General features: G+C 36.0%; 1 protein-coding gene across 4 annotated transcripts; it reads right to left on the bottom strand.

Annotated features, from left to right (window-relative positions):
* Nucleotides 1–754: 754 nt before the first annotated feature.
* On the bottom strand, nt 755–6,881 carry ACX2 (acyl-CoA oxidase 2). 4 transcript variants are annotated; one of them, XM_089803113.1, is made up of 9 exons: nt 6,629–6,881; nt 6,366–6,435; nt 5,493–6,023; nt 3,169–3,284; nt 2,200–3,080; nt 1,931–2,110; nt 1,654–1,820; nt 1,402–1,525; nt 755–1,254 (listed from the first exon to the last, which is right to left on the bottom strand). In XM_089803113.1, exons 3-9 carry the CDS (start codon nt 5,918–5,920, stop codon nt 1,099–1,101), a joined length of 2,052 nt encoding a protein of 683 aa, XP_089659239.1. In that variant the 5' UTR covers nt 5,921–6,023; nt 6,366–6,435; nt 6,629–6,881; the 3' UTR covers nt 755–1,098. The 4 variants fall into 4 exon arrangements, with proteins under 4 accessions (XP_089659239.1, XP_089659237.1, XP_089659238.1 ...); XM_089803111.1 differs by lacking the exon at nt 6,366–6,435 and having other exon boundaries at nt 6,629–6,879; XM_089803112.1 differs by lacking the exon at nt 6,366–6,435 and having other exon boundaries at nt 6,507–6,664.
* Nucleotides 6,882–13,999: the final 7,118 nt, after the last annotated feature.

Raw genomic sequence — 13,999 nt, 5'->3', positions numbered from 1 at the left:
TGTTCTGTAGCTTATGTCCGTTTAGAAATTTCAATTTCAAGTCATTTGATTTCAGTTTTGTTATTTGATTTGCTAACTCCCTGTTAGAATAGGACCTCATAGTAGCTGCATTGTTAGAATTGCATGCATTGAAAAAATAGAAAAATACAAAAATATTGTTCTTTTGGTGTGATATTTTGAGACAGCGAACAAATTTTACTTCAATTCCAAGATAAAAGAGTTTTTAGAACCAGCAAAGCCCTCGTTGTGAACACTCACATTTATCTTCTACTGAGCAAATTTTGGTACGTCGCAAGACAAATACTGAACCTTGGAGTGGATCCTTAAAAAGATTTGCTTTTCAAGAGAGAAATTACGCAATGGATTCCTGCCGTTAACCTCATGCAAAACAAACACCCAACACCACCTAGTTAAGAAGTTTCCGAAAATGGATTATAAATCATTAATGATTTTTCAATTTTGCTTTTGATTTTTCCATATGCATCTCCTCTTGCATTGGTTTGGCCATCACAAAAAAATTGAGAGGTATTCTAATGATTCTCAAGGCTTGACACTTCTTCGATACACTAATTAAATTGATGGGTAGTGCACAATGAAGATGGCCTACTCTAATACCACTAGGTAGCGCACAATGAAGATGGCCTACTCTAATACCGCTAACCTAGTGCCCAACTGAATCTTGATGGATATTATTTTGGATCAGGATCAAGATGAAGTTTAGCCATGTGCCAAGCTTTTATGTGAGACATAACAGTGACAGAGAGAAAACTAAAAACAATTGTTCTATTTATCTTGAATATTGCAGGAAAAGTGAACACAATGGGCAAAGACAAGGTACAAAGTACATTAACAAACAGGTAGTCTGTAACTGCCATAGCTTAAAGGGGTCATTTTTCATAGTACCTATCAGATTCACCGGTCAGTTTCCAAGCTTCCTCTACAATATAGCCAAATTTCTCATACAACTATAAAGACAAAATGCTTGTGAAGAACACATATCTTCACCTCTTTTCCTTTGTTAAAATTATGACCTTTTGGAGGAAAACTAGCCAATGTTCAAATACAGTTAAACCTATTGTTGAACTTTCAATTTCTACATCAGAAACCAACAAATTGTGTGTATTCTGTGTACTGCCCAGATTGCATGCCAATAGGTGCACGCAAAACAAAATCAGGAATTCCAAATGCATCAACAAGTTCTCTTGCCACACTCCTCACTTCAAAACTAAGGTACTCCGTAAGTCGAAGAATTGCCTGCAGACAAGGAAAATGACCCAGTCCAAAAAATATTACAGTTAGAAATGTGAAGAATTTCATATTCACAAAATGGACAGTGGGGTTGAGACTTGCCTACAAAACTAGTTCAGTTATTTTTTAAAATGTACACAGAAAAGAAACTACCTTAGCCTTGTTCGGTGCTACATAATCAACATTCCTATAGCTTCCAACATCCTTCCAAATACGTTCTAAAGCATAAAGATCACACAGTAGCTTCAATACTGCACGGGCATTCCTGTCCTTGCAGCTGCATAGCCAGAAGTATGGTTAGAATCTTGAAACTATAAGGTGGCTTATAAGTATTTGGAATGACTGCTCTTATTGAGACTTAACTAGAACTATGGTGTAAAATATTTATTGTTCTTAAAGGCCTACCTGTTAACAATCTCTATAAATCTTGCAAGTATCACAGACTCTATATGTGATTCAGCAAGTGTCAGCAAATGATTCAAGCATCGATTCCATGCCTCAAAACTGCCAAGAGTCTTTGAGTGTTTCCTGAGACGCACTGCAGCACTATGTAGCAATCTTGATGTCCGGTACTGGAATGACAGAAATGCAAAAGAGTAATAAGCAGGGTGGATCTTCAATGGGAAAACAGTCACTCTGGATGATAAATTTTATAAAAAGACTCCAAGAATTATAGAAATACCCTGAATGCATCTAGCTGGAATTTGGGATCTCGTAAGTGATCCTCTCCTTCTCGTCGAGCAATAACTGGGTTTGCTTCTGAGAGATATGTGCTCATCATATCTCTCAAATAGTTCCAGGTAACATTAAATGTCCCACCTTGAAATTTTGCTTTGTACTGCTTCAAAAGATCAGCCGCAACCTGCATGAAACAACAAATAGTCCTGTAAATGACTTGCTACTGGTAACAGATATTCAAGGGCCTAGATACAGTACAAACATAAATCTCACCTGTTGTAACAACACAGTATTGTCTCCTTCAAAGGTTTGAAAGATATCATGGTCATTCCGTAAAATTCCAAATCTGTTAACTGCAGCATACCCATGCCCTCCGCATGCTTCTCTGCAGACACTCAGAGACTTTGCTGTATAGGAAGTCACATAAGCTTTTAGACCAGCAGAGAGTGCATGAACATCTGCAATGACCTGTTCATCTAGTGTTTTTTTCATCTCAGCGTATTTTCCTACCAGATATGCTGTCGCAAAATGAAATGCATATGCAGAGGCAAGCATAGGCATGAGTTTATGTTGCTGAGATTGGTAGTCTAAAATGCTAATCTCAGGTTGTTTAGGAGGACCAAACTGCTGTCGAAGTAATGAATAGCGGACTGCTATTGTAACAGCCATTTTGAGAACCCCAACGGACCCACAGGCAAGGCCTACTCTTCCCCCAACAAGCTCTCCAAGTGTTGCAGCAAACCTTTTATTTATTGTTGGTAGGCTGCTTGTATACTGTCCATCTCTAGAGACGTCACCAAATCTATTGAGCAGATTTTCTCGTGGAATTCTGACTAAATGAAACCTCAATGCTCCATTGTCCACTCCATTCAGGCCGACCTTGTAGCCACAGTCCCGGATTTCAACCCCAGGAAGAGGTTTGTGAGACTCCATGTCTCTGATAGGCACAATGAAGGCATGGACTCCCATATCAAGACCGTGAGCACATTCCTCACTTGGTAAGATCAACCTTGCAAATACAGTGGCAAACTTTCCATGGACTGCAGCATTACCTATCCACCATTTAGTTGCTCCCTCATTTGGTGTGTTGATGACAAATTCGTCTGAGTTTGGATCAAATGTTGCAGTCGTCTGAATGCCCTGAACATTTGAACCTGAAGGATTTACAGCATGATGAATATGATATAATTACATGAATAATATCCAACAGGTAAGCATTAATATTATTACTATTATACCCACCGTGGTGCAATTCAGTCATTGCAAAACAACCTGTATAATCCAGATTGTCAATTGCAGCGTAGTATTTGTCGCAGTGTTTCTGAGTACCCAAATTTATCACACTTCCACCCCAAAGACTGCATCCAATGAAGTTTTACAATAAGACAATAATTGGTGAGACCTTTTGAATCAAGTTTCCTAAAAATTTAAGGGTTTTGGTTCATTACATCCCACTACTGCCCAAATTCAATTATCCCATATAAATGATGCATTGCGTCACAAAGTTCATAGCTCAATACAATAACTGCTGTAACTAATTAGCACATTTAGATGGGAAATCTGTAACTAAATAGCACATACAGATAAGAAACCCTAGGTATTTCCTAAAGAAGAGTACCAGAAACATTCAATAATGGAGTTTCAAACAGGAAAAAAAACTGGACGATCAGAGAGCAAGGAGGTGATTAATGGCCTTGTTTTCCATAAATATATTAGAAAAAGCTGGAACATATGGTCAATCTAGACAAATGGAATCAGCTACTCACTAAACACGATCATTAATGTTAGTCTCATGAAATTTTACACATTCTATCGGGGGTTTGGTAATTATGAGCATTAGTGAAAATGACTACTGTCTGAGAAGGATGCCAATGCTCATAGCTGTGTTTTTGGCACGACACTCTAGCAGAAAAGATGAATGAAGAAAGATCTTACAAAGAAGAAATGGTACATTCTTGATGACAGTCTGAGGGTCATTGATAGCCTCACTTGTCAAAATGTGCATCATAATTAATAAGAGCTGGCACTTGTGGTGAATATGTGCATTCGAAACAAGTTACAAATGGACAGATCTGATAATGTTTGTTGCAATAAACCCTACTGACGTCATCAAAAGATCAGATATTTATGATAATAAGGAGAAATGCCTAATATGCATCACGATTGATCAGAGCAGGTACCTCTGGCAAATATATGAATATTTAAGTAGTTACAAAAAGACAGCTACAAAAATGTTTAGTGGAATAAACCCTAATAATATCATCATAATGCAAAAGCATAAAAATGTCCTGGTAAAGAGGTTATTGTCATTTTGGTGTCAAGGACCTGAAAATTTCTCATTTCTATTTATTTATATATACTAACTCCCATAAAGCCAAGGATTGACAAGAGCACTTCCAAGAGGCAAATATTTGAAAACGAATACATTAAGTGCTCCATTCATCTTGACTACAGAGTCAAGTGGAACAAGAAAGAGCCAAAACAAAGAGATACAGAAAAACCCAAATTAGAAGATGCAATTCAATGTTTCAAGTCCTCCCGTGCAGCCCCTTCCTGCCCACTGGAAAAATGGCATTTCTAGATGGGGATGTTCCCAGGACAGCCTTCTGCTGTTCCCCCACCCGCCCCAGCCCCCACCCCCCTAGTAGGAGACATCCCAACGATGTCTCCCTTAGAAAAGGGATGTTTCTAAGGCACCTAATCCTAATGGGCATGTTGAGGGACATTGGGACATCCCCAGGACCCTTGGGCCACACAGCAATGTCCCTTGAAAGTCCTGGAAACCTACAGCCACCCCTCACGACTAGCATTTAACAGATGAAGAATAATTAAAGAAAGACGGTTAACATTTAGTTATTTGGGCCACAAAGCCCAATCTCAAATGTCTAATGGGCCCTATCCACATTCTAAACAACAAAAAAAGCTTTATAAATTGTGGGGCCCTAATCATTTAGACAAGATAGATTCTTTGACTTCATTATTAATTCTCTCAAAAATGAAGATTTGGTTAAAAGGACAGATATACGACTTGGTATTGGAGAAAATGGTGATCAAATTATGAAAATGGCATTCACCATAAAAGTCCATGTGGTCTCAAAGGCCTTAATTAAGCTTGGCGGTGGAGGCTCTGCTCCTCAACCCTGCCTTGTACTGGGATAGGAAACACGCAAAGGGCACTGTGCCAGTCACCGTCTCCCTCCCATCCCAAAATCAAATTCCTTGGCCCTGTCTGCAAAACGTGTGCCAAAGATCCAAAACTTGACGGAACTATGAAATTCACTAAACAACAAAGCTTACCAAATTCTTGAAGTGGAGACCAAATAGGTGAGTGGGTACATTCTGGACATTGGAATTATAGCCTTATATTATGCGAAGTTTTGCTAGGGTTTAGCCCAAGTAAGACGGTAGATATCAATGGCATAGTGAAATCACAATGGTGATATATTGGAAAATTTCTCCCCAGTTGAGATACAATTTACATAATCATTCAGTTCCTATTAAAAAACTAAACAGATCTACTGTTCTATAGAATCAACACGTAAAGTAAATGGAGAAAAAAGGCACACCTGAATTGAACCCCCAATTTTATTCCGAGAGAAAGATCGATGGCACCTGCAGCCTCAGTGATTGCGAAGTATTGAGCTGGATCCTCCAGAAGATATTTGAGAGGTCTAATCCCGGCATCTCTGACGAGCCCTTTGAGCTGTCTCATTGCAAGCTCCCTGTGTTCATCCTTGGATATTTCAACCGGAGTTTGTAGTTCTGGGTGATCTTTGAAATACTGAAAAATCTTCTCCTGGATACCCATATGATTACCCTTCATGTAGTCCGCTAGAACTACAGAGCTCACAGGAAACTTCACCATTACTTTGGCACACGAAACCATGGCTAATTGATTCTCATTGATCAAGGCCCGCGCTCCCAAGTGAGAGCTTAGGCGCTCAATACGTCTTCCAACAATTTCCCTCCCTTCTTGGGTACCCTGGTTCTCCATTACGAAAAAAATTGCACGCCCGAATGGACAGAAATGCTGGACAATTAAGAAACTTAGACACGCACCCGCAAGAAATGAATTCAGACACACCCAACTTAGCGCCCTGCAAAACCACAATGCGAAAGGCATCACCGACCACAAAAGCGCCATTGAATATACCTCGAAAAGAAAATCATAATTACTTCTGAAACCTTTATTTTGACGCTATGTACAATTCACCTGATCATCAATCACCGACCGAAAAATTCTAAAACTGCCTAGTAGATGAAATGTTAAATCAAGGCAATTTAAAGAATGTCAAATCAGGGCAATTAAGAAATTTCAATATAGGCAATTAAACAACCATTTTCGAGAAAAGCTGAATCTAAAAAAGCAACCATTACAATTAGGAATCATTCCAGAACTGCAAACCAATAGAAACAATCTTCTAAGGAGACAAATATACCTCAAAAGGTCTAACAGACCAAGTTAGCCAAAAGGACCTGAACACGCATCTCATCTCAAATCTCATCAGACTGCAAGCAAAACAGACAAGAATCCTTAAAAACAAAGAAGCAGAGATACAGCATAATGGGCATGTTATTACCTGACCCCTGAAAGAATGAGAACTCTACTCTATTGATATCATCTGAAGAATCACAGTACAAATTGATTGATTGATGAATTTTATTCACAATACCAAGCGATAGAATGAGATTCAGAACCAACCTTGCCCTCGCAGCCTGACCTCCCCAATAAAAAATTCAGCGAAGATAAGCTCAAACAAGATCACATATAACTAGTTGATTGACGAAGAAGAAATAATCGAAGTGTGAATGAAGTATCTCAGATTCAACAATTATTTTTGGAGGTATTAACATCTTGACAAAATCAAAAAAGTTTGCCAATAGGTACGATGCTTTTTCAGGTGCACTGGAGTGCCATATGTGATTTCATACGTCATCTCACCTAAAGCTTATGTGCTTTTTCATGACCTTATCCGTATATATATGAAATTGCGAGTAATGTTTTTAATTATATTTTTATATCTAGGTTTTTTTAATTTTGTAAAGATGCTTGGGAATCTGTGATAATAGGACCTAATTTGGTATATATTTGAAAGTCATCTAGAAGTATTATAATAATATAATAGAAAATCATGATATTAGGAGGGGAAACTTGCCGTTTGATCAAACCAAAAACACGTTGACAAGTTTTGTGGAAGAAGAGATTTGGAGGGTGTTGGAGGTGGCGCTCGGTCCCACCTTGACCACCAAATCAGTTATGATAACCTCCCGTATATTATTTTATATGTTGTGCAATAAATTGATACTTTTGTTGGAAAAAGAGCTTTCTAGTATTATAGAGGTGTAATATGTGTTCTTTAGGGTTGATAGAACTTTGTTTCTAATTAATTGAGGCCAATCAAGTCTAGTTAAATAAGTAATAATCTAGTTAGGTTAAAATTGACCAATTAGTAAGTCTTCGTTGTTAGTGCCAAGAGAAATACTATAATGGTGTGTCAAATAAATGAGTCAACTAGAGCTAGCAAGCAAGCAACTAGAGTCGTAGGGGGAGTGTGAAAGAAGGGATAAAATTTTAACTATATATATATGAGCATGGTACATAGACAATTGAAAATTGTTGTGAATAATAAATGGAAAAGCTTATTTAGTATATCAAATTCAAACAATAAAATAAATAAATAGACACTTTTGTTGGAAAAAGACACTTTGTTGGAAAAAGAGCTTTCTAGCATTTGATATTGTAGAAGGGGAATACGTGATCTTTTAGAGGGATAATAAAACTTTACTTCGCATTAATTGAGGTCAAGCGTAGTTAAATAACCTAGCTAGGTTAAAATTGGCAAATTAGTAAGTCCTTGTTGTTAGTTAGTGAAGAGAATGATTAAACAAGGGTTGAGCAATATCATGAGAATTTCTGGAGTTTGATTGTGTCGTAATTTTTAAGCATCAACGTTTCGGATCACACACAATGATCCATCATCAGGATGAGGAGTGCAAGAGAATAGAGAAAAAATGTAAAGTCATTGGGGGGAGTTGAGCAAGCAGCTAGAGTCATTGGGGGGAGTTGGGGGAGTGGAAAGGAAGTATGGAAGAAGGGATACAAATTTAACTTGAACAATTGAATCATATATATGATCATGGTACATACAGTATATTTTTACAATTGAAAATTGTTGTCAATAAACAATGGAAGAACTCATTGAAAATTGTTGTGAATAATAAATGGAAGAACTTATTTAATATATCAAATTCAAACAATAAAATGTTGTGTGAAAGATTTAGAGCTTTTCAAGAGGCAACTAACTAATAAACAAGTGTCCCTCCTTGATAAGATATGCATTTTAGTATTATGTTCCAACATAATCATATGTACATGCATAATAGATTTTTTAGCTTGAGAAAAGTTCAATTGTAGTCTCATTGAAGAAAATAAATGGATTAACAAAAATAGCCCAATCCCTGACCACATCGTCATCATAATAGTCACAATCAAAATCATCGAGGGCTCATCCTAAATGACTACCATACATGTTATGCCCATTATAGTTGTTGATACTTCTTCCATGCCCACTACTAATGCCAATATCAACACCATGCAAAATTATTTCATTTCCTCTGTCATTTTATTTGAACTTGTGGTAGATATTTCTTGGCTTTTGTGGGATCACAACAAATTGCATTAATGATTTATGAAAATAAGAGTTTATCATTTTTCAATATGAAATAGCCTGCGATAAGTTTTAACTCCAATTGTCATTAGACCTATGAGTATTAAGAAACAATGCATCAAGATTCCTTGAAAACAAAGGTTGAAGAGCAATACTCTAAATATATACTTGAATTTAAAAACCAACCCATAAATTCATTTCGGCTCACCATTAAAAGGCCCACTCTAACCAACTCTAAAAAGAAATTATGGTTTGATTCATAATCAAAGTGATATTTTTTCTCAAAGAGCAATATATACTGAATTAAAAGCCAACCCATAAATTCATTCAGCCTCACCATTGAAAATCCCACGCAAAAGCCCACATAAATCTACCCATTTTTCATCAGATTACATTCCTAAATACATCTAGTATTAAAACATAAAAGTAAAATAGAAATATAATAGTATACCCTCTAACTTTGCAGTCATCTTGAGGTTCATTCTATTACTTCTCTCATCCTCAAATAGTTTTTTTTTTCAAATGCCCACCACAATGGCAAATTGCAAACATACAAGATGATAATAGGAATAAACTCATTTTATTATATACAAATAATCCTAACAAAAATTCAAAGAAAGAATACTTAACACTAAACATGTGTTAGACAAAGAATACATATTGAGATTGAATTATTCGACAAAGATTGAAAATTTTGTTGTAAAAATAAAATAAAATACTTAATGAGAACAAAATTGTAATTAAAAATATAAAGTCCATAAAATAACAATCAAATCTTCGAAGATAACTATTAGTGGGAACAATTGAAGTAATTACATTCATTTCAAATTTAATTTTTTACATAATCACATCCAAGACCCTAAAAATATCAATTAACTAGAATATAATGGTTTCCCTGATATTTTTTTCCCACAATTAACCGCACCTCTTGTAGCGACACAAGTGTATCAAATTTGTTGCTGGACTTAAACATGGATCAGGTCATAAGATTTAGATAGGCACAAATGTATTACATATTTAGAAACTTCAAAAAAGCCAAAACAAGATAGAGAAATAAACTATGCTTCCTTATAGGGAGGAAGGAAGAAAAATTTTCAAATTACTCTAACAAAATATTTCAAAACATGTCTAAATTTTTTCATTCAAATAAAGAAACAAAGACATTTGAATAAGGGAAAAGGAAATAAGTATTGCATAAAACTAAATCAAGTCTCTGTAAATTTGTTATTGCAACAAATGATAAATTGAATTGGAACATTTTAATAATGACAATGTATGCATAACATGGAACCATGCAGTGGCCATGTCTATTCAAAAAATTCCACATGCTCGTGATGACAACATGTAGAAGCCACATTTACTAATTTGCATAGGAAACGTTTCTATCATGCATCATTCTCTTGTCACGACTAACAATAACTCCTAGGTTCGTATTTTTTGTGAAATTTCTGCTGCAAAAAATGTAAAAGTCTATTGAGAATAAAGTCATCTGCCAATTAAAAATCTAAAATATTCAACTTTGAATTTATGTTAAATAGATAATATTGAATGATGGATAATTTTGTGGGAGTGTTTACATGTATTCACGATTTTTGACTGATGATTAATTGAAAATAGCCACTTCAAAACTGTAGTCTCCTTCCTTTAAAAGCAAAAGACTAATAAGAAGAGAAGCACTTATTATTGAAGAATAGTGTTAAATTACTAATAGTATATCAAATAAATGAATAAATAAGATATAGAAGCATTCTAGGTGCAGGGGTAATCTTGCACCACCCAAAAATATTTTTTATTTATTTTTCAATAAGGGTATGGATATGTGCAAGATCATGGTCAACCAAACTATAACCTTAAGTGGCAATGAAAAACTAGCAAATTAGGGTTATGTTAACGTGACACATAATTTTAAAGTAATTATGGGCTTTATATCAAAAAGTTGTAAGAAAAGAATATGTAGGAAATCGAATGTAGTTTCTAAACTACTAGACCTTATCTCGAGAAAAATTTATTTGATTTGTCAAAATTTTAGATTTTAATGCAGTACTACACAAATTTTAGGGCAAAAATAACAAGTAGGTGTATGTTTGACCACCTTAATCAAAAGAAAATGATAATACTTTTTAATATAATTATAGATATAAAAAGTAGACTCATGCCTAGATGTGACACATATTTTTGGGTATTTTTATTCCAAATAAATAATTAAATATGAATTTTCTACTATAAATTTTTCAGAATTAAAAAACTCCCATGTCTGACCACCTTAACTAATTGAAAACTTTACAAAATTAATTTTAAAAAATTTCTTATACTAGGCAAAGCATAAAATGTGATGTAACTTTTGGATTTCAAAATTGTTACACCATTTGAAAGTTATATCTATTTTTCAAACAGTATGTCAATCAATAGTTTATAGGCATCTTCATTAAAAATTAACTAATAAATATTTATCGAACTCATAATTGAACACCAATTATATCAATGGAATCTTGAGAGTGTTATCAAAAAACCCTTTTCATTTCATTGAATTTGGATGAAAAAAATAATGTCAAATGGTTACTCGAAGTCTCAAACACATTTTTTGAGTTGACCAAAGAGGTTTGGTAAATACCAAACCTAAATTGGGTGGATTAGGTATAAATCAAGTACTTGAAATGTGATGGCAAAACAAAAAAGTTTAAAAATTGAGAAGGTGGCAACTAATTGTACATTTTAAACAAAAAGTGAACAAACATATTTATATATGTTTTCACATTTAATATATAATGATATATTTGAATATTATTATTTTTTATTTTTATTTTATATTATATAACAATTTTATTGTTATAATATAATATATAATATTAAATATGATTAGATAGTATATTAGGATCATACTACTATATATATATATATATATATATATATATATATATATATATATATATCATTTACAAATCTTGTGCTCATTCAAGCAATAACATGAGAATTACAAACTTATTCAAGCTCCTTTCAAGCAACTGGACAATAGAAACAACATTTGGAAACCAAGAGTCACAACTTAGAATCCACCTTTTACAATGAGACAAATAAAACCAATAGAAGACCAAGAGTCACAACTTAGAATTTCACAAAGATGTCCCTCTTCGGATTTGAATTAGGATCTCCATAATGAGAACTCATTGCTTCAACCAAATAAGCTAAATCCCTTAGACGTTAAATATATATTATTAGATATATTGTTAAAATATATATTATTACATAGTATTACAAATTATTGCATAGTATTATATAGTTTATTAAATTAAAATATGATTGATTACCCTATGTCCTTAGGGGTCCTAGGACCCCTAGGGACACATGTCACATGCAATGGGTTGAATGGATCGTAGGCTAACCTAAGACCTCATTCAACCCATTGCATCGATTACCCTATGTCCCTAGGGATCTTAGGACCCCTAGGGAAACATGTCATGATGCAATGGGTCAAATGGGGTCATGGGCTAGCCTACAACTCCATTCAACCCATTGCATTGATGACCCTATGTCCCTAGAGGTCATAGGACCCCTAGGGACACATGTCCTGATGCAATAGTTTGAATGGGATCATGGGCTAGCCTACAACCCTATTTGACCCATTGCATCAATTACCCTATGTCCCTAGGGGTCCTAGGACCCCTAGGGACACATGTTGCCATGCAATAGGTTGAATGGGGTTGTGGGTTAGCCAATGACCCTATTTGACCCATATGATCGATTGCCCTATGTCCCTAGAGGTCCTAGGACCCATAGGACCCCTAGGGACACATGTCACCATGCAATGGGTCAAATGGAGTCATGGGCTAGCCTATGACCCCATTCGATCCATCTAATCGATTACCCTATGTTGCTAAGGGTGTCTTAGGACCCTTAGGGACACATGTCGTGATGTAATGGGTCAAATGGGGTCATGGGCTAGTTGACGACCCCATTTGACTCATTGCATTGATTACCATATGTCCGTAGGGGTCCTAGGACCTCTATGGACACATGTCACAACACAATGGGTCAAATGGGGTCATGGGCTAGCCTAAGATCCCATTTGACCCATTCCATCTATTAACCTATGTCCCTAGGGGTCCTAGGACCCCTAGGGACACATGTCGTGATGCAATGGGTTGAATGGGGTCATGGGCTAGCCTATGACCACATTAAATACCTTATTTCCTTAGGGGTTCAAAGACCCCTATGACCACTTGTCGCCATTCAATGGGTTGCATAGGGCTATGGGCTAGCGTATGACCCCATTCAACCGATATGATCGATTACCCTATGTCACAAGGGGTCCTAGGACCCCTAGGGACATTTGTCACCATGCAATGGGTCAAATGGGGTCGTGGGCTAGCCTATGACCCCTTTCAACCCATATGATCAATTACACTATGTCCCTAGGTGTCCTAGGACCCCTAGGGACACATGTCCCAATGCAATGGGTCGAATAGTGTTAGAATAAACCACGGACAGAAATTTAAAAAAAAAAAAACATGCAAATAGAACCAATAACAAAAAAATAATAGATTACACAAAAATGAACACAAGGCACCAAGATTTAACGTGGTTCACCCAATCCCTGGGCTACGTCCACCAAACAGCAAGTTCGATCTTATTACAATCTAGTGATTACAACCTGATTACAATCTCTAATCCCTTACAACTCAATACCGTCGCAAGAACCAATTTTGCATCACAACATTAATAAAAAATACCCAACCCTAAACCCTTTTATACAAGTATTAAATCGCTTTAGGGTTATAACATGTCAGCTATATGTTGGCCATAATATGTCGGCTACCATGTCGACCACGGCCCAAAAAAAATTTTCGGGGTGATGCCCCGAACCTCACTATTTATGAAGTATGTACAGTAATTTCCTAATCAGTCACCATAATCTAACAATCTCCCACTTGGGGACTGATCAGGCTCCACACTAAAAAACAATCTCCCACTTGGAGATTGATCCTGTAGCAATACCACTACCACATGGGGCTCCCACTGGATAAAGCCACCCTGGACTCTGCTGTTCTTTTATTCATGTTCAGTCTAAAAGACCAACCGAAGCTGAAGAGGAGTTCAGCTTCTCCCATGTTACAACCTTTGTCAACATATCTGTTGGATTGTCATTGGTATGTATCTTCTCTAGCTTTAACTGTCCATCCTCCTAAATTGACCGAATGAAATGGTACCGCAACTGTATGTGTTTAGTCTTAGAGTGTAGAGCTAAATTCTTTGCAAGATGAATGGCACTCTGACTATCAGTGAACAAATAATTATCCTTCTAAGAATGTCCCAATTCTTCCAAGAAGAACTAAAGCCATATCATCTCCTTGCCTGCCTCTGTAGCAGCAACATACTCTGCCTTTGTAGTGGATAGAGCATTAATCTTC

Source organism: Cupressus sempervirens, chromosome 10 (genome assembly GCF_028749045.1).
Source record: "Cupressus sempervirens isolate cs-2001-9-10 chromosome 10, ASM2874904v1, whole genome shotgun sequence".
Classification (NCBI taxonomy): Eukaryota; Viridiplantae; Streptophyta; class Pinopsida; order Cupressales; family Cupressaceae; genus Cupressus; species Cupressus sempervirens.
This window is presented reverse-complemented; position numbering and strand designations above follow the sequence as displayed.

Coding starts and splice junctions, on each gene's coding strand:
- ACX2 (XM_089803110.1), bottom strand. CDS start 6,070: ATGGCGCTTTTGTGGTCGGTGATGCCTTTCGCATTGTGGTTTTGCAGG. Junction 3,081..3,168: donor AATGACTGAATTGCACCACG/GTGGGTATAATA, acceptor TAAATCCTTCAG/GTTCAAATGTTCAGGGCATT. Junction 1,526..1,653: donor TTTATAGAGATTGTTAACAG/GTAGGCCTTTAA, acceptor CTGGCTATGCAG/CTGCAAGGACAGGAATGCCC.